Source organism: Bos grunniens, chromosome 13 (assembly GCF_055505025.1).
Source record: "Bos grunniens cultivar Pamir isolate PY7600 chromosome 13, Bosgru_T2T1.0, whole genome shotgun sequence".
NCBI lineage: Eukaryota > Metazoa > Chordata > Mammalia > Artiodactyla > Bovidae > Bos > Bos grunniens.
The window spans coordinates 2,878,929-2,897,323 of NC_141177.1; the positions used below are offsets into that span (position 1 = coordinate 2,878,929).

The 18,395-nt window shown below is 46.8% G+C and overlaps 1 protein-coding gene and 1 long non-coding RNA gene across 6 annotated transcripts in view; one reads left to right on the forward strand and one right to left on the reverse strand.

Annotated features, from left to right (window-relative positions):
- Positions 1-7,529, reverse strand: part of TSHZ2 (teashirt zinc finger homeobox 2) — a 508,475-nt gene extending 500,946 nt beyond the window's left edge. For all 3 annotated transcript variants that reach the window (XM_086331298.1, XM_086331297.1, XM_086331296.1), the window contains exon 1: positions 7,397-7,529. In XM_086331298.1, coding sequence (XP_086187424.1) covers positions 7,397-7,436 — 40 coding nt within the window. In that variant the 5' untranslated portion in view covers positions 7,437-7,529. The remainder of the gene's footprint in view (positions 1-7,396) is intronic.
- The window catches only part of LOC147359971 (uncharacterized), a 93,910-nt gene that overhangs the window by 56,756 nt on the left and 18,759 nt on the right, over positions 1-18,395 (forward strand). For 2 of the 3 annotated variants that reach the window (XR_015138829.1, XR_015138828.1), the window contains exon 1: positions 8,520-8,657. This is a non-coding gene — a long non-coding RNA (uncharacterized LOC147359971). The other variant, XR_015138826.1, reaches the window with a different exon arrangement.

Genomic DNA, 18,395 nt, shown 5'->3' on the forward strand with positions numbered 1-18,395 from the left:
TACAAATCTCCCCGATAGAATACCTTGACCTTCTGTCTTGTTTTTGAATCTCCCACGTCACCAATAGCCAGATTTCATGATTTTTTTTCAAGACACAGTAAAACATTTCAGGAGGTTTCTTCCAGATCCATTACAAACAGTATGGCCACTGCCAACTCTGTTTTTATCTCATTCTGCCCCTCGTAGCTGTTTTCATTAAAAACAATAACTGTGTTCTGCCCACCTTAATACCTAAACTGTATCATTTCCATAGAAATGACTTGGATGTAGCTTGATGAAGAAAGCTCAGAGGCGATTTCAGAGTATTCACTCAGCTCTGAAAGCACTCAACTAATTAAGACCAGTGATCTTTAATTTTTGTACTGAAAGAAACTGCAGAATGCTGGCTTTTTAAAAAAAATCCACCTTACCATCTAGCAGCTTTACAGAAACACACGGTTTTTCCTTCAGCATAAATGGACACTACAGCTTTTCAATTAAATTAGTCTTTGGAGAGACATGCAAAAGAGCTAAAAAGCTCCTTAAAAATCTTTCCTGCTTCACTGCTCCTCCTGTGCCGGGGGAGATGTGTAGTTACGATGCAATGCTATTTTCTTCTTACCCTGCCGAAACAAAGTTTTCAATCTTGAACCCTGAACTGGCTATGTTATAGAGCTTGTGGAGGTTTTGCTTTTGGTTTTCAAGCCCACATTTGGTTTTCTAAAACTATTTTGAGAAAGGGGGTGTACATTACAATGTCCTATATCTTTGTATTTCCAGAGAGAGCTTTGTTAGACCCTGTTTCAGGCCAGGTAGTAGGTAGAGGGATACTGAAACTATTTTTTAAATTAACATAAATGGAAAGGAAACTCTTATTTAGATGAGCAAAATTCAAGACAAATCCTTTCCAATAGGACCCAGGTATTTTTTCCCCCTGTGTAATTTCTCTAAGCTCATTATCTCTAAAACTTTTGCATTGTGCATTCCCTGTTGTTAAGCACAGCTAAATAATACTGATATATTAACAACAGGATTAGCTAGCCATGCATCCTGAATTTTAATTTCTCATTTTTTTTTTTAGCGTTTCAGGCCTTGCTTTGGCGTCGCCACATGTGTGGGAATGCCCATGGGGACATGTTTCTCCTCGGAGGGAAAGCAGAAGGCTGGGGGCGGCAGCGGGCAACCCCACGTGGCCGCTTCAGCGACCTTCGACCCCTCCAAAGTAGTTACTCATTTCATCCATGGAGTTTGCTTTGGAAACAAACACATCAGCAACTCCCACCTGCATCTCACATTTCTCTTCTGCCAGGTCACGTACGTATATTTATAATATCTTGGGAAAGGACCTGAGTCCGATAGTCACCCTCTGACAAAAGAAGTAACGCAAACACGGCCAGGCTGCTGAGGACGACTCCAGACGCACCTACAACCTGCACACGGGTCCTCTGACCCCGTAGACAGAGTCCAGAAGTCACATTTGGGCTCAGGGTCTCTCATTTTTATTATCCTTTCTTAAAGACCCAGAATATCTTGAAATCGACTTTTACATGCTAAACATATCCCTTCTCCCGAAAAAAAAAAAAGTTCCTAAAACAAGTGATTGACACGTCAGTAGCAGGGGAAAAAATGATAAACCCAGTGAAAACAGTGTAGTATGTAGGGGCCTGTAATGATAGACTGTGTTTTCCTCCCTGCAGCATCCAGGTAATCAGGCAGTCTCAACAAGCTTTTTCTTATGTGGTTAGAATGACTAAGCTCATTCATAACCATAGAGCTGCTTGCCAAAGGTCACCCTAAGGAACAGGAGAATTTCTAACTTTCACTGGAACTTAGGAAACTTAAAATAATTGTAAAAGTACACATTGTTACAAATTACTGAAAAATAATATATTTAAAAAAAAACCTCTTCCAGGGTGAACAGGTTCTAGGAAGGTAGAAGGATGAGCTCTCTGATAACAGACTAGAGAGAAGACATTCTGTGTTTACCCCAACATTAGAAAATGAAAATAAATTTCTCCCAAAGGAATAAAAATAAAGCAACGTTCTCAACTTGCAAGGCAACAGAATTATTTGTGTTCCGAGCTCCTTTTAATACCACTGTGATCTTTTTTTTATAAAAGTCGCTCAATTTGATTGTAATTAAATATGTAATGAAAAAGCACTGCTTCGGGGAAGCGATGCAAGACACTCTCTGTTAGTTTAATGCATTTCCAACTGACTTCGCATCAAACGAAAATGATACTCTGTGTATGCCTGGTCTTAATATAGAATTTGTTAGGCAATTTTGTGTTTTTTAAAGGGGACTTGGGTGGACACAGACATTGCCTTTGAAACAGGGGCTGAATCTTCCTAGACCATGACATACCTAAATAAAATTGATGGTACAAATCCAGGGATGGGCAGGAAGCACCACGCTGGACATTTAACTCGTGTCAGCTAATTACGGACCTAGCATAAACATGAACAGGGCCTAGGTTTTCCTCCTGCATGATTTCCCTTAAGCTCAGCTGCAGTGATGAGCAGAAGTGCCTCGTTTCAATGGCCTTAAATAATGCCAGGCTCAATGCCCCTTTAAAACCTGCTCAATCGAGAGTACAAGTCCCAAGACAAATAGATCAACCCAGGTATTATCCAGTTGGAGAAATTCCATCAAATGAGTGAGAAAGTCAGCTGGGATGAAATGAAAGCATAAGCCTGCGCTGGAGAAGGTGACAAAAGGCAAGACGCTTCCAGGGACAGAACTGCTAAAGATGCCTAGGAGGTATTTGTTGGGTGTGAAGGTTTCCTGAACACTAGCAACAGAGTCGAGGAGACTGGGAGAAAAATAAATGTAAGATGGTTGAAAAATAAACGCACCATGTTTCTGAGGGATGCGTCTACCCTCCTCAGAAGTGGGCTCTGATTTCCAACCCCCAAGCCAAGAGAAGAGTTTTCTTGTCCAGAAGTTTCTCACGCCCCCTCCCCCTTACCTGGCTTCCACTAGAACTCCCTGTCGCTGGCAATCTGCAGATTAGGGTTAATGCATTGTGTCCTGATATGGCAGATTAAAAATGAAATCAATAAATGCCTAAAACAAATGGGCTTTTGAGCTGTCCCGTTCAATCTGAGTCTTTAAGGGTGAGGAGAGAGGAGGGGGAAGGGGCTCGGAGGGCAGGGGCAGAAGGACCAGTGAAACCATCAGTTTCCACCCAAAACACTGCGTGGACAGTGTGGTTTCAAGGTACCTTTCTTTTTTCAGGGATCTGCCTTAAATCAACAAGAACAGCCTGAACAGATCACGCTGCAGAGCACCTTTAGGGGTGGGAGTATGTGTATATTTTTTTTGTTTTCCATTCATCTGTTAAACATCATACTGTTTGGGTAAGTGAAGGGGTCTCTAGCATGCCTATTTAAACCTTCGAGACGTGAACTTGTCTCTCTGAACTACGCTAAAGCAGAGTGAGAGCGCCAGGGCTGGGACTCCACCCTGTGTCCAGTTCTCTTGAACCCCATCCCTCTCACCAGTGAGTTAAAGGTAAACTTCATCCTGAGCTGTCTGCCTGTTGCTGAGACCTTGCCAGCCAATCTAGTCATTGCCATCATGAGTCTGAAAGAGAGATGGCTCAGGTCATCTCAGCCCTCCTCTGCAGTATTCCGAACTGTCCCTGCTGAATATGCTTCCCATGTAAATAACCTGTGCTATTAAGGTGCAAATTGCAACTTTTAAGTAATGATTGCTAATAGTCTAATGTTTGCTGCCACACAAGGACATTCATGAAAACAAAATCTGCATTATTCATCTCCATATTAAATAAACAAAATAAACTGAGAGAGCTGTTCTTTCCTGCAAGACTTTCCTCAGATCTGGATTACCAGATAGCTTCTGAGAGTCAGCAAAAAGAAAACATTTCATCTCTTCCGATAGACAGAAGCCCATAATTTATATATACGTTAGACATTCATATATATATGATTTCCAAAGATTTTGCTTCCTATTGGAATTGGCTGGCATTATATAAAAACAAGAGTTCAGGCTGGTGAAATTAAATATGTTGCACGTGTGCAGAGGCTGCGACAGATTGTAGGAAATAGAAGGGTTAGAGTGTAAGTCTACAGTTTTAAATTTTTAACGACTCTGCGTCCTGCAAAATACAAACAAATCACAACGCTGCTCTGTTGTATTTTACCTTCCTGCCATCTTCCCTGTCTTCCCTACAATGGATAGGGGGGAAAGATGCTGGTACAGAATCCTGCAATATTTTCAGGTTAAAAAGTAGACGCATTTTAGTGGTGAATGAAATATGTATCAAAGGAAGCAAAGATACACACACACACGTACGCAAACCCGTGGGGCACTGCAGGCTGCTCTCTAAACTTTCTTCCTTGCCCGAAGTTATAGTATGGTGGAAGAGAGTAGCGTTAGAAAGCCAGGAGGAATGACATTTCGAAGGGAAATGTTCTGACTTAGCTGTTTCCTTAAAGAGAGCTGCCTACCTCACAGCCCTTCCCTTAAAGGAGGGAGGAACAGAACCAGTAAAGGCTAACATTCCCCATCACTTGTAATATCCTCTCCCTCATTCTATCCACATACCTGCTTTATTAGAAAGTTCCGTAAATGATTCCTTGAAATGTGGAACTTAAAACTAATAATGCAAAGGAATCAAATGGCCTCCAACAGTTCTTGGGAAAGAGTCTCAGTTCTGATTCACTCACAGGCTTTTTCTATCTTACATTATTCATTAATCAAGCTAGAACTCGAGCTTTCAACATCAGCCCATGGGAATAATTACTTACAGTTGTGTATTGTGTTTAATTTTAAGCAGTGATAAAAGTTAGCATGGCCACAGTTCTGGAGCCCACCTTGTTCTTCTCCCTGGATGTTAACTGGCAGAAGAATCGGAAAGCAGCTAACCGAATGTGAGAATAACCACTTTAGCTAAAACAGCATAGCATCGGTGACTTCAGAGGAAAGAAATATTACGTGGAAAGATATCCGCTTCAGTAATACGTGAGTAAATAATACCGTAAGAGAGGCCTCATTGTGTACAAAATGAATTATTCCCTTTCAGCTTGACAAGGGTTTCCACTTCTTCCAGTGAAAATAATAAAAGCCATGAAAACAAACATGTAAAGACACTAGGAATACAATATGCCAGGAAACGGAAACTACAGTCAGAACTTTCTAACACACACATGCGCTACAGTAAGCAGATAAGCTAACTCCAACAGATACCAGCTTAATGAAAAGGATCTAATTTAAATAATGTGATACGGCTTTATGGTATACACACCTGAATCCTCATTGATCAGAGGACAATTATAATCAAAGCAGTGCAATTCTGAGCAATGCACTTTTTGTAATGAGCTTACCAGAGGAGACATGTCCAGTCGTTCTGGTAATTTAAATTACTGCCTAGCTGTTGATGGCCTTTACCGGAACAACAAGGGGGAAAAAAAGAGTACTTTCAGGGCAGTATCACTTCTTGCTGGACTGTTGCCCGGGGTTCTCTTGTGGGATGACACTAAGGACTTTATCTCTAATAATCTAGCTATACTTAAACTTACGTTGCTAGCCCTAGATGAAGCAAGCTGACTCTTCCTGAGCCTCAAAGGCCAGTGCATACCCCAAAGCTGTTCAGATTGCAAAGCAATCTAAGTTTTAAAAAGTAAGTGAGTTAAATGTAGAAAGGGACGGGGGTAGGAGGAAGAAACTGTTTGCAAAAGAGGTAGCTAGAGTTGAAAAAAGAACACCTCATTGACTAAGCAAGTTCTAAATATATACGGTACTAAAATACCTAAATTATTTTGCTCTTAGAGAAACAATTGGAAAATAAATGAATCAAAGCTTTATAAATGATATTTCCCCATGCAATTTGAACCAAACCATACGCAGTTTCAGAAGCAATTCTGCGCTCAAAAGGGAAGATAATTGTGGATATCTCCAAGCACATGTACTGCCATTCTTGGCTGGAATCAGGCCATGATGGAAGATGAGCTTGGTGGTCCAGCATGTTCAGACACAAACACCCACTTTGCCCAGATTTGTGACTAACTTTGGATTTGTTCTGAGGGTGGCTCTGCAAAGTTTATGAAAGTGTTCCACTGAACTTCTTCTCCCTAATGTTTCGCTCCAGTTGGAACAGAAGGAAATATTGTGGGGGGTCTGCAGAAGACCAGCCTTCACTGACGCTGCCTTAAAGCTTGAGGGTAAAGACAGAAAGAAGGGGAGGAAAAAACTTAAGCTCTTTGCTAATGCCGGATTCAACTGAAGGACACAAAGAAATAAAACGCCCACATTAAAAGCCAAACAAGATAATAATTGTGCATGTCTGGCTCTCAATCTAGAGGGCAAGGCTTGCGTCACTGGCACTCCGAGTTACCATGGTGAGTGATTTATTGATATATATCAAGAATGAATAGATCAAAGGCAGTGAGATGACAGGTGATCAATCAAATGTCAAATCAAAACTAGCAATCAAGTGGAAAGCTGATTTTTCAGTGGGTGGGTCTGGCAGGAGAAAAATGAACTTTCATATTACACTTCCGAGAAACAAAACCCCAGCATACTATTAAAAAAGCAATTAAGCAACCCAAAAGGAAGGAAAAAATCCTTTACAAGCTCTAACGTCCTGATCCATTAAGCTGTTCCTCTCTTTTTTTGGAGGAGGGGGCGGTAAGAATTCAAATGGGATAGTTCCCACCGCACAAATCAATTTACAAAGTTTGCAACTCACTCTGTGCAAAGAAGATCCAGAACTGTTTCAATGTTCGAGGGGCATTCCCCCCTGCCCCCCACCTTTTTTTTTTTTTTTTTTTTTAGAGAAGGGAGAGTGTTGATTAGATTTCCAAAGGAGGCTCCTCTTAAAAAACAGATTCAAAGATTCCTTTCCTGGGGTGGTTTTTTACACCTTGGCGATCAAAGCTGAAGTCCCATGGCTTGCCCCAGAGCCAGCCTTGCAGCCCCAGGCTGGGGCACGGCTCAAAGTTCAGCGCCCCAAACCCCCGCGAGAGGAAACGCCGTCCCCTGAGGCCAGAAGCCACTGGCAGCGACCACCCGGAGGGGGGCGCGGGCGGCAGGACTGCTCCCCACTGCGAACCCCAAATGCTCAGCGCAACTTTGGCCCGAGAGGCAAGAAGCAGACTGGGAGAAAGTTAGGGGTGGGGTAGAGGGTGGAGGGAAAAAAAGTTTAAGGAGGAAAGGCTTGGTGGGATAGCTTGCCCCCACCCCCCAACCGGAGCCTGGAAAGGGGAGGACAGGGGAGGCTGGAGAAGGCGAGCGAGGACGGGGTTATTAGCGGGGCAGAGCGGGGCACCGGAGCTGACGCCCCCGAAAGGCAAGCGAGGGGGGTGGCGTCCCGGGGCGCCCGGGCGAGGAGCTGGCGCCCCGGGCCGCCGGGCCGCCGGGCCGGGCCGCCCCGCGCGGAGCCGGGTCTCTTACCTGCCGCCCGCTTGGGTGCCTGCTGCTTCCTCCTTGGCATCGCTCTAGTTCGCTCCAGTCCCACTTCTGGCGCCCCAGCCCCGAGCCGCCGCGCGCGGGGGCCCGCTGTCTCGCTCGCCTCTCCGGGTCTCCTCCGCCTCCTGCCCGGTGGCTCCCAGGGCGTCACTCGGCCTCTGTCCCCCTGTCCCTGCAACTCCTCCACCGGGGGCCGGAGACCCCCCTCTCTGCGTGGCAGGCAAGACACGGGTGGCTGTGCCGGCTGGTTTGAAGTAGAGGTTGGTTCTGCCTTGTTTGTTTGTTTGTTTGGTTTTGGATTTTTTGTTTTTGTTTTTTCTCCTCTCTCTTTTTGTTTTTGCTTTTTGGAAATTTTTTTTTTTTTGGTTTGGTTTTTTTTTTGTTGGTTTTTTTTTTTTTTGGTGACTGTTGAGACACTTGATTTCTTTATTAAACATCCAAGAGCGGGTTCGGATGGAAGGGACGAGGGACGCACACGCGCGCGTAAAGATAAGGAAAAAAAAAAAAAACAACACACAAACAATCCTGGGAAGGTAGTGGGGTCCTCTTTCGCTCCTTCCTTCTCCTCCTGGCCTCCTGCACCTCCACCTCCTCGTCTTCCTCTTCCTCGCCGGGCTCGATGGCGGATTCGCGCCGGGGGCAGAGAGATCTCTCACTGTCGGGTTGTGGCTGCTGTCAGATCCCCGTCTCTGAGTGATATGCGAGAGGACAGGAGCGGGTTTGGGAAAGACAGAAAATCTGGAATTCACTCGCACACACTCACACACGCACACTCACACACACACACACACACTCACACACGCACTCTCGCTCCCTCTCACTCACACACACACACTCACACCCCCCACAGATGCACACACACACACACACACACACCACGCGCACGCACACACATACACACACACTCTCACACACACACAAGACAGGGCGAGGCGATGCCAGCAAACATCGATCCCGCTGAACAAACTGAACATTAACAAACTCCTCCTCCTCTCCCCGCGACCTGATGACAGGGAGAAATTTACTCCCCAGCCGCAGAGCGCCAGGCAGAGGGAGTCTATTAAAGGGACAGTGTCCCGCCGGGAGCGGGGCGGGGCGGGGACCCCGGCGTGCCGCCTGCCCTGCCGTGCGCCCCGCTCGCTGGCGCTGCGACGCGCCCCCCGGGCCGCGGGGACACCCCTCGGAGGAGCGCTGAGAAAGGACGCGCTGGGGGCAGGGGGATGGAAGGAGGAGCCCCGGGCGCCAGGTAAGCTCCACCCACAGGGACGGAAACAGGACCCTGAACGCAGGATGAGGAGGGGAGGACTGCGCTTCCCTTTGGGAGGAGGGATGACCACCATCCTCTGCTGCCTCTTAATCTGACCCAGGGACGTCCTCGCCACCCCCTTGCAATGAACGCCTCTGCTTCTCCCACCTTCCTGCTAGTTTCTGGATGGTTATAAAAGCAAGAATCACACAGGCCTCTCTTTGTTTTATTTAAATACCATGTCTATTGAGCACCTACTATGTGCCCCTCTTCTGGAAACACAGAAGTTATAGAGAAAGGGAAGATCCTGCCCCCCTCCCCCCAGTGTTTGTTTTCTAATGGGGAGCAGATAAGTTGCCCCCAAATATCCGGACTTTGCTTAAAATGTCACTTTCTCCTAGAGGCCAACCTTACTTAAAGTTTCACATGCACATCTCCACCCCTATCACATTTCTCTATTTTATTTTTCTCCACTGGGCTTACCAGTGTCACACGTATGATCACACATGTTAAATACAGTTTTCTATTTTTCTTGTCCAAATTTCCCCTCTGGGATATAAGTTCTGTTGGGAAGAGAGGTTTCTGCCTCTGTGGTTTATCCCCAGTGATGGCACGACATAGAGTAGGTGCCCAATAAAACATTTGAATGAATGGAAAGTAAGCAGATAAGATAATTTCAGAGTGATACGCTCCATGAAGGTGTTAAAAGAGAGTTCCGTGACGACGTTGGAAAGACAGCGTAGCCTCAGTGCAAGAGATGCTACTCCAGCCGAGACAGATTTCAGCCAACCTGTGGTTGGAGCCCTGCTATGGGCCGGGTCCCTTTTGAGCTCTTCTGGGGCCAGGATGAACCTGGACCCTGCCCCCAAGACACTTTGTTCCAGTGGGAGAGACAGACGATTAAAGGGGCAAAGGAGGTCTGCTGGGATAGCAGATGCTCTTAGAAGGGATAGTTAACCTGGACTCGGAGGAAGGCAGGATGGTTAGTTGGGCCAAAAGGGAACTCTGACAGCATGTCCTTAGGATAAAAAGTCAGGCATTATCTGAATCTTTCCGAGGGCTTCTTCCTCCTGCCTTAAAATTTCCTAAGGCTCTTGTTAAGATGCACATTCTTAGGCCTTATTCTAGAAGAAAATGTTCTAACCCTGGTACTACTGATGTTTTGGGGCCACAATCCTCCGTTGTGGAGGGTGTTCTGTGCGTTGTAGGAAATTTAGCATCATGTTGGGTGTCCACCCACTAGATGCCAGAGTCTTCCACCCGAGTTGTGTCAACCAAAATTGTATCCAGACATTGCCCAGTGTCATCCACAAGGCAAAGTCACACCTTCATCTCCTAATTGGAAATTTCTAGGGCCCCATTGCCCTTGACCTTCTAAATGAGAAACTTCTAGATGAGCTCTTTGGAATCTGCATTTTTTGACCAAACAACTCCTAATCCCACAAGTGAACCTCCTGTTTACTCCGGTTTAAAAACTTCTGCTACAAAAGGCTTTGTTCTTTTGGAATCAGACATACCTCAGATTGCTAACTATAGAGCCAGCTAAGGCTTAGATATTAAAATAATAATTAAAATGATTTAGGAGTTCCAGGGGTAACACTGTTCCTGGCACTGTGATGGTCTCCACCAGTGCCCGCTCCTCAGTCCCGCCCCCACCAGGCACTCAGCGCTGAGGCCTGACCAGTGTGGCCAGGGGCACTCTGTGCCTACAGCTCCCCCACCTGTCACTTTTACCCTCGCTCATGGGGAATGACCGAGGATGATCCATCCCACAAATGTTTTTCTAAACCATTCTTTTGGACCATAGGAAACTCCCATCCTACCAGTCGATTGCAAGGTGTATTATCACTCTTTGCGAAGTGCTGTTGAATCATTTTTAACATCCCTGCACAGGGCAGGGGTGCTCATTTCTCCACACATGTGTGGTACAAGTTTTTAATTCACTTACCCTAAATCACCCCATCGGCCTCCGCCCATGATCGGCCCCACCTAACCCCAGCCCAGTCCTTAGGCAACGGAGGCAGAGAAAAGCCCACTTCATAGCTGGCAACGTCAGCAAAAGGGGCATTAGTACTAATTAATTCTAATTACACAGCACACCTTTCCGGAGCGCTGTGATAGGAAGCATAGCTTGTTGAGTAAAAACCCCGTCGTCTATGTCATTAAGGAACCGCAGTTATAAAGTTAGGAGGTGCAGACTTGGGCCTCAACAGAGAGAAGACTGAGACTCCAGGAAGCTCAGCTTGGAAAATCTGCCACGTTCGACAGAAGCCCCGTGCCTGTCGGTTGGGCCTTTGAGGTCCATTCAGCCCTTTAACAAACGTCGACTGAGTTAGGTGCCAGCTGTTGTGCTGAGCACAGGAGATGCCGGAACGCTAAGATAGGACCCGTGCCTTCCGAAAGCGTCTGTAAAATGACATCTCAAGGACGGGGAACTAGGAAAGGAGTTGAGGAGCTGACTCCAGCCTTGGAGTAAATCAGTAGGGCGGCGAGCAGGAGACCCTGAGCTACAGGATCTCTGCCAGCCGCTCTTCAGGGTTCTTCTCCGAATCTTCCCTCCGCTCTTTCCTCTTCCTCAATCACTGGTTCCATAGCGGGTGAGCGGCGCTCACAGGATCTGCTGTAAAAGTTTCCTTTTAGCTGGCGGCCAGCTCATTCTCGGACCACATTTCTGGAGTGTTCTTTCATTAATTTGTGTGTGTTTTCCCTATGGCTACTGCTGCAGAGCGTATAGCCTGGTGATCAACAGAGAAGACTCTGGCTGCCCTAGGGGGGTGCCGAACGCAGTGGGGCCCGGATGTCACTCAGCAGGGTGACATGACACTGGAAAACGCTGAGTCACACAGTGAACGTGTCAATATTCCCTTTCAATCCGGGAAAGTGTCTGTTCGCTGCTGGTGTGGCTTTTGTGCCCATCACTGGCCAACTTCTATTTTCAACCAAGAAACTGGAGATTTCTGGCTCAGAAGCTGGGGAGGGGCAAGAGTACCTGGTTAGACTTTCAAAACGTGGTCTGTTTTCATGGAATTCACTTTCAGTTTACTTCTGTCTTAGAGAGAGAGACTGTTCTCCATTTACGATAGCAATCTAAATTTTAATATAACTTATGGGTTTAAAAGTATCCTTAAGGAACAGTAGAGAATAGGTAATGGGGCGGGTGGGTTGAGAAGATAGCAAAACGAGAGGAAGGTGGCATGGGCGTGACTCGAATGTGCAAAATACCAGTCCACAGGCTCTGGCACTTGGAGAAGCTTCTTCCCAGAGCTGGTGGCTTGGCTGTGTCTAAGTATCCAGGGAACTTAGCATCCTAGGATCCAACACGCAAACTTTGGGATGTGTAAAGGCATGAATTGATTGGAATGACTCAACCGTATTTTCCAGAACACACTGGCTCAACATCAGAATCTCCTGGGGACTTTTTAGGTAAGATAAAGAAACACAGGCCCCACCCCAGACTTACTAAATTAGATCCTAGGGTGGGGCCAGAAAAATATGAAATTTTGAAAGTTCCCAGGTGATTCTGATGAGGTGCCAGGCCACTGGAAGCTCCCTTGTGCAAGGACTGAATTTTGTAACAAGTGAATCAAGTTAGCAGAAGTTGTTGCACGAAGGGACAGGCTGGGCGTCTCCTGTTGGATTCACTTGCAAGGTGATGGTGGTGTGTTGAGGAGCCTTTTCTATGTACCCAAAGAAGCCTGTGAAGGCTCCATTAAAGCACACACCTATTACAGGTTTCCCCGATGGCTCAGAGATAAAGAATCTGCCTACCAATGCAGGAGACTCCGGTTTGATCCCTGGGTTGGAAAGATTCCCTGGAAAAGGAAATGGCAACCCAGTCCAGTATTCTCGTCTGGGAAATCCCATGGACAGGGGAGCCTGGCGGGCTACAGTCCGTGGGGTCACAAAAGAATTGAATATGACTTAGCAACTAAACAACAACACTCTGGTGCTGCATTTGGGAGGCAGTTGGTTTGCCTGTTTTATCGCTGGACTGCAACTCAATGTGAAAGTGAAAGTGAAGTCGTGTCCGACTCTTTGCGACCCCATGGACAGTAACCTAGCGGGCTCTGCGGTCCATGGGATTTTCCAGGCAAGAATTCTGGAGTGGGCTGCCATTTCCTTGTAATTAAAGCAAATATTCTCTGAGTGCCCACTTTACCCTAGGCACTGCCCTGGTTGTTGGACACTGGGGCAGCGTGTGAGATTCTTGAGCATCTTAGTTACTGTCCTGTCTCCTGTACAAATTTCAAGTCTTTTGCATTACTCTTCCCTCCAGCAAGATGCTTCTCCCAGATCTGTTTTTCCTCTTTACTCTCAACTCAAATGTCACCTCCCTCTCCCACCCTATATGCCCTCCTCTTTCTCTCATCCTTCCTGGTACTTACAACCACATGTAAGTGATTTCCTATACTTGCCTCTTTATTATATGTCTCCCTTAATTAAAACAGAAGTTCTCTACCTATGCATCTCTGAGCCCAGTGCAGGATTGGTGATCAGTAAAAAGTTGTGAAATGATTGAATACCGAGATGAGCATATTTCTAAGGAAGAATAAACTTTAAAAATATCTTAGGGCTTTCTTTAGAGACTTCCCTGCCTACACAGTGGATAAGAATCAGCCTGCCAATGCAGAAGACACAGGTTCGATCCCTAATTTGGGAAGATCCCACGTGCCCAAGCAACTAAGCCCGTGCACCACCACTGTTGAGTCTGCGTGCTGCAGACACTGGAGCCTGAGTGCCCAGGACCTATGCTTGGCAACAAGGAAGCGCCCGAACTGCAACAAAAAGTAGTCCCCGCTCTGCAACTAGAAAAAGCCTGTGCAAAGGCAGTCAAAAGAAATCAACAAATGAACCTCAGTGTTTTCTGTGGGCTTCCCTGGTGGCTTGGATGGCAAAGAATCCACCTGCAATGTGGGAGAACTGGGTTTGATCCCTGGTTTAGGAAGATCCTCTGGAGGAGGGCATGGCAGCCCACTCCAGTGTTCTTGCCTGGAGAATGCCCATGGACAGAGGAGCCTGGCAGGCTGCACCCATGGGTTCGCAGAGAGTCAGACACGACCGAGCGACTGAGCACAGGGCTTCCTGTAGAGGGATGTAAAGCATTTCAGCCTGTGCCCCTTTCCAGTTGAGGCTGTCCTCCCCTTCCCAACTTCCCTGCCTTTTTCCCCTTCCCCTCTCTTATCTATTGTCTCCTTCATATTCTCCCTTAAATACCACCTCTTTCAGGAAGTCTTCCAGGGTGGATCCTATGTGATTCGAACTTCTCTAGTCCGTGTCTTCCCCAAGCAAAGAGACTCAGTGTAGAATATGTCTCCAAATATATGAGCATACAGGCAGACAGAACTCATCCTGAGCATCAGAAAGGTTGCATCTGACAGTGGGTATGAGGAATTTCTGGGGAGGGGGCGGGGGCGAGTATTGTTCATAACTGGGGCTGTTTATGCCAGTGTGTTTGGTCTGTGAAAATGTATTCAGTGCAGGCTTATGAATTGTACACTACTTTATCTGTATGTAATGCTTCAGTTAAAAAAAAAAAAAGCAGTGTTCTCAAACTTTGCTATGTATTATAATCAACTGGGGTGATTTTAAAAAATCCCAGTGCCCAAGTGTTACCCCAGGCTCATTACATCAGTCTGTGAGGGCGGGCTCCAGCCATTAGTATTTTTTTAAAGCCCCCAGATGATTCCAATATGCGGCCAAGTTTGAGAGTCAGTGGACCATACGATTTTGCCCTTGAGGATATAATTCATTGCCTTCCTCTTCTGTCGTTTAACTTATTCAAGATATCTCTCTTCCAGTGACTGTTTTGTGAAAACCTCAACGTAGCGGTCTCCTCTCGTGACACCCAGCGCGGCAGCGTGTTGAAGGGGAGAAGGGGATGCGAGGAAGTGGCAGATGGGTCGTGGAGAGAGATGGGGAGAGTAAAGCAGAGCGGTGTGATGCAGTGGGGTGGGGGCAGGATCCACTTTGGGTGGGGACCATGGGACGCCTTTCTGAGAAGGTGTCCTTTAACCTGAGATCTGCAAGATACAAAGCAGCCAATCAGGAGCCACCGCCTGAAATTGGAAGAGGTTGCTCTGCTTCCAGAACACAAAAGATGTAGCTGCCAGGTCCCAGGTTGGGAGGGCCAGGCAGTTGGGAAGAAGAAGCAGAGCGAAGGCAGGAGAGGCGAGTCAGGTCAAGATCACAGTGGGGGTGTGTGCATGCGCACATTATTGGTCATAATATGGAGTCTGAATTTTCTTCTTTCAGCCTTTGATAAAGGCTAATCAACTCATTTATTTACATCCTGAAAGACCTAGTCCCTTAGACTGGATTTGCTCAACCAGCACAGAAGACACTATGTCTTCTTCTACTTGGTGGAAATTTACTCCCTGAAAACATTTAAGGTGGATGACAAAGTTTGGGGATGCTCAGGCATTGACAAGCTTGCTTCTGCGAATAAATCTTCCAAGAGTTGTTAGTCTCTCTTAAGAAAAAAAAAAAAAAAAGATGTGGTTACGTGTAGAATTAAGCATTATGGATATTTGCAACGGGGCAGCTGCTGAGCAGGCCGGCTGGGGTGTGGGAGCTCTTCAGTCGAGCATCCATTACGTTCGTCCCTGGGAGTTGACTACTTGGAGTTGGTGACCGTGTTTTGCTGCTGCTGAAGAATCCAGACCACGTCGCCGGCCCAGGAACCCATTGCTCAACTTCATTAGCCACAGGAAGACATTAAGTGAGTGTAAGGACCGAACGGCCTGGAAACCACGTGACGAGCAGCCTTTAAGTTCTGGGCTCCAGTATATTTTATGCCATTTCAACTGTGCATCAAGCTCTCATCCCTGGACTCATTAGAACTGTGTGCCCAAAGGTGCCCCTCAACTTTCAGAAGCAAATAGAGAATGATATAATTCGCTCTGAGAACACCTTTCTGTCTCATCCAGAGCATGTCTTATCTGTTATGATTAGGCATTAAGCGTCCTGTTGTCTTGAAAATTTCATGAGATTCTACCCCTGCTTGCTAGGATTATGTCAAAGTGACTTTTCCTGGATGCTGTTTTTGCCCATCAATACAGCTTGTCTTTTCTCCTTAACCATTGCTGGGAAGGCCAACACTGCTAAGGAGCCCACCGGATTAAAATGGTCGAATAGTTCAGGCTTGCAGATGCCCTTGTGTGTCTTGAAGGCTTGTGTGTCTTGCTTTTGGTTCCCCAAGAAGCACACCCCTCAAGATTAAGATTTGAGAGCAAGTCGTTTATTTGGAAGATAATCCTGGAAAACTCCAGTAGGGGTGGGGAGAGAAGGATGCAGGCAGTTGGAGAGTGTCATCAAGCAGGTTGTCACTGTGGGCAACTGCGGGCTCATCCCGTTGGCGGAGGGGCGGGACTCGGTGTAGATGTGTGGATACTCCCCCTGGGGATATCCCTTCTGAAGTTGGGGAGTGCTGAGGTGTCCGCCCACCTGGGAGCTGGGAGGAGGCAGCTTCTCCCGCCCTTCCCTGCGTCAAAGAGCTGCGTGTGCTACTGAAGTGTGGGGAAGTGGGCCAGTCACCAGGCAATGTCTGTTAGACTGGAATCCCCCAAACCGTGACCTTCACACGGGCGAGCCCCAAGACTGTCTCATACACATTGTCTTATAGGCAACGTCTCCGCTTCTTAGCCTGGTTCCGGTACATCGCAGACCTTCAGCAGTGGTCTGTGCGTTAGTTGCTTAGCTGTGTCCGACTCTTTGCGACCCCGTGGACTGTAGCCCGCCAGTCTCTCCTGTCCATGTGCTTCTCCAGGCAAGAATACTGGAGTGGGTTGCCACTTCCTTCTCCAGGGGATCCTCCCAATGCAGGAACTGAACCCGGATCTCCCTTGCAGGCAGATTCTTTACTATCTGGGCCACCAGGAAAGCCCTTCAGTAATGACCTAAATGCATTGTAAGTCTTCACACCATGCCCCCGTTAGTCACTCTGTCTTAATACTCTTATCTGTAATGTATTTAGTTCTTATTAGTCTTGTTTATTCGCTAGTTTTGTCAGAGTCCTCTCTCCCCACAGTGTGCCCACTGGGACCAGCAGCCTCTCTTTTCCTCACATCTCTAGTGCAGAGCAGAGTTCTCATTATTACCATGGCTCGAGATTTTAAACAAAATCAAAGATGCGATCCAAGACAAGTGTGTTCTTAACTGTAGATGGGAGAAGAACGTTTGAAATTAGGATTGTCCCAAGAAGGTAGGCACCAGGAAAGGAAAACAAATGCAGGTGTAGAGTCAGACAGGCCTGCATTTGAAAACGGCTTCCACTATTCACTGAGACTGTAACCTTGGGCAAGTTATTCAGCCTCTCTGAGCCTCAGTTTTCCTATCTGTAAAATGGGGACAATTATGTCACCGATTCCATTAGGGGCTCAGAGGGGATTGTGTGACCTAACCTAAATACTCATCACGACACCTGACACATGGACAGCACTCCCACATTTTTAGCTTTTTCATTCTTTTACAAGCATTTGTGGATTGACTATTGTTTATAGAATGATTTCAACTGCATCTGAGGTTTAATCTACTCTGTACTAGGGGATAAAACGAGCATCAGCTCAATCCTCTATGTTTGCAAGGACACCAATTCACAGAAGCCAACTGGGGAAGCTCAGATCTTCATGTACAAACGGCAAAGATGGCATAGCACACACCCCAGCCATTGGTGGCAGACAGCTGCTGCCAGCACCTTCTCCTCTTCTTTGGAGCCTCCTCCGTTTCCTACTAAGGTTCATTAAGCACCTCCTCCTTGCCAGGCAGTGGGCTGGGTGCTACGGATGCAGAGGGGAAGAAAGCAACTGCCGGGTCCCTAGGGAACTTAACCATCCAGGGAAAGAGGCAAATTATAGAAATGGTCTAACAGTAGTTAGCGTTTGTGAAGCACTCAGGCCACACACTGTGCTGAGCACCTGAAACGTGAATGTATCAATCCTTGGAACAATTCGATGAGATGGTGGTCCCCATTTTACATGTGAAGAAACTGAGGCACAAAGGAATTAGGAAACTCACCCAAGGCTATAGCGACAGCAGCTTAGAAGCCTGGATTCAAACACCCTGAGAAGGCTCTAGCTTGTACATCCAACCACCACACATTACTCTCTTGGTAACACTACAGCCGTGCTGAGTCATTTTTTTATTATTATTTTTGACTGTGCTGGGTCTTCACTGCTGCATGGGCTTTTCTCTGGCTGTGGCAAGCGGGGGCTTCTCACTGCAGTGACTTCTCTTGTGAAGCCCGGGCTCTAGGGCGGTAAGGCTTCAGCAGTTGCGGCTCCCGGACTATTGAGCACAGGCTCAGTACTTGTGACACACGGGCTTAGTTGCTCCGAGGCATGTGGGATCTTCCTGGATCAGGGATCAAACCTGTGTCTCCTGCCTTGGCAGGGGGATTCTTTACCACTAAGCCACCAGGCAAGACCCACGCTGACTTTTGTATCACAAAATATCTGGTCACCGCATTGCTTTTCCCTGTTTGTACTCTGCAGCTTCACAGTTCTTGAACTGTTCTTAAACATAGTCCATGTGTTGTCTCCTACAGAGTTAAAATAGATTGATTCCTGGGCCCCATCTTTAGGAATCCTGAGAGAGTAGATGTGGGGTGGAGTCTGAAAAGGTGCCTTTCTAACAAGATCCTGTGAACTCTCAGAGCATACTTGGAGTTGCATGCGTTCCAAGAGGGGTGCTTTCTGCTCCCAGGAGACACTTGACAATGTCTGCAGATGTTTCTGATTGTCA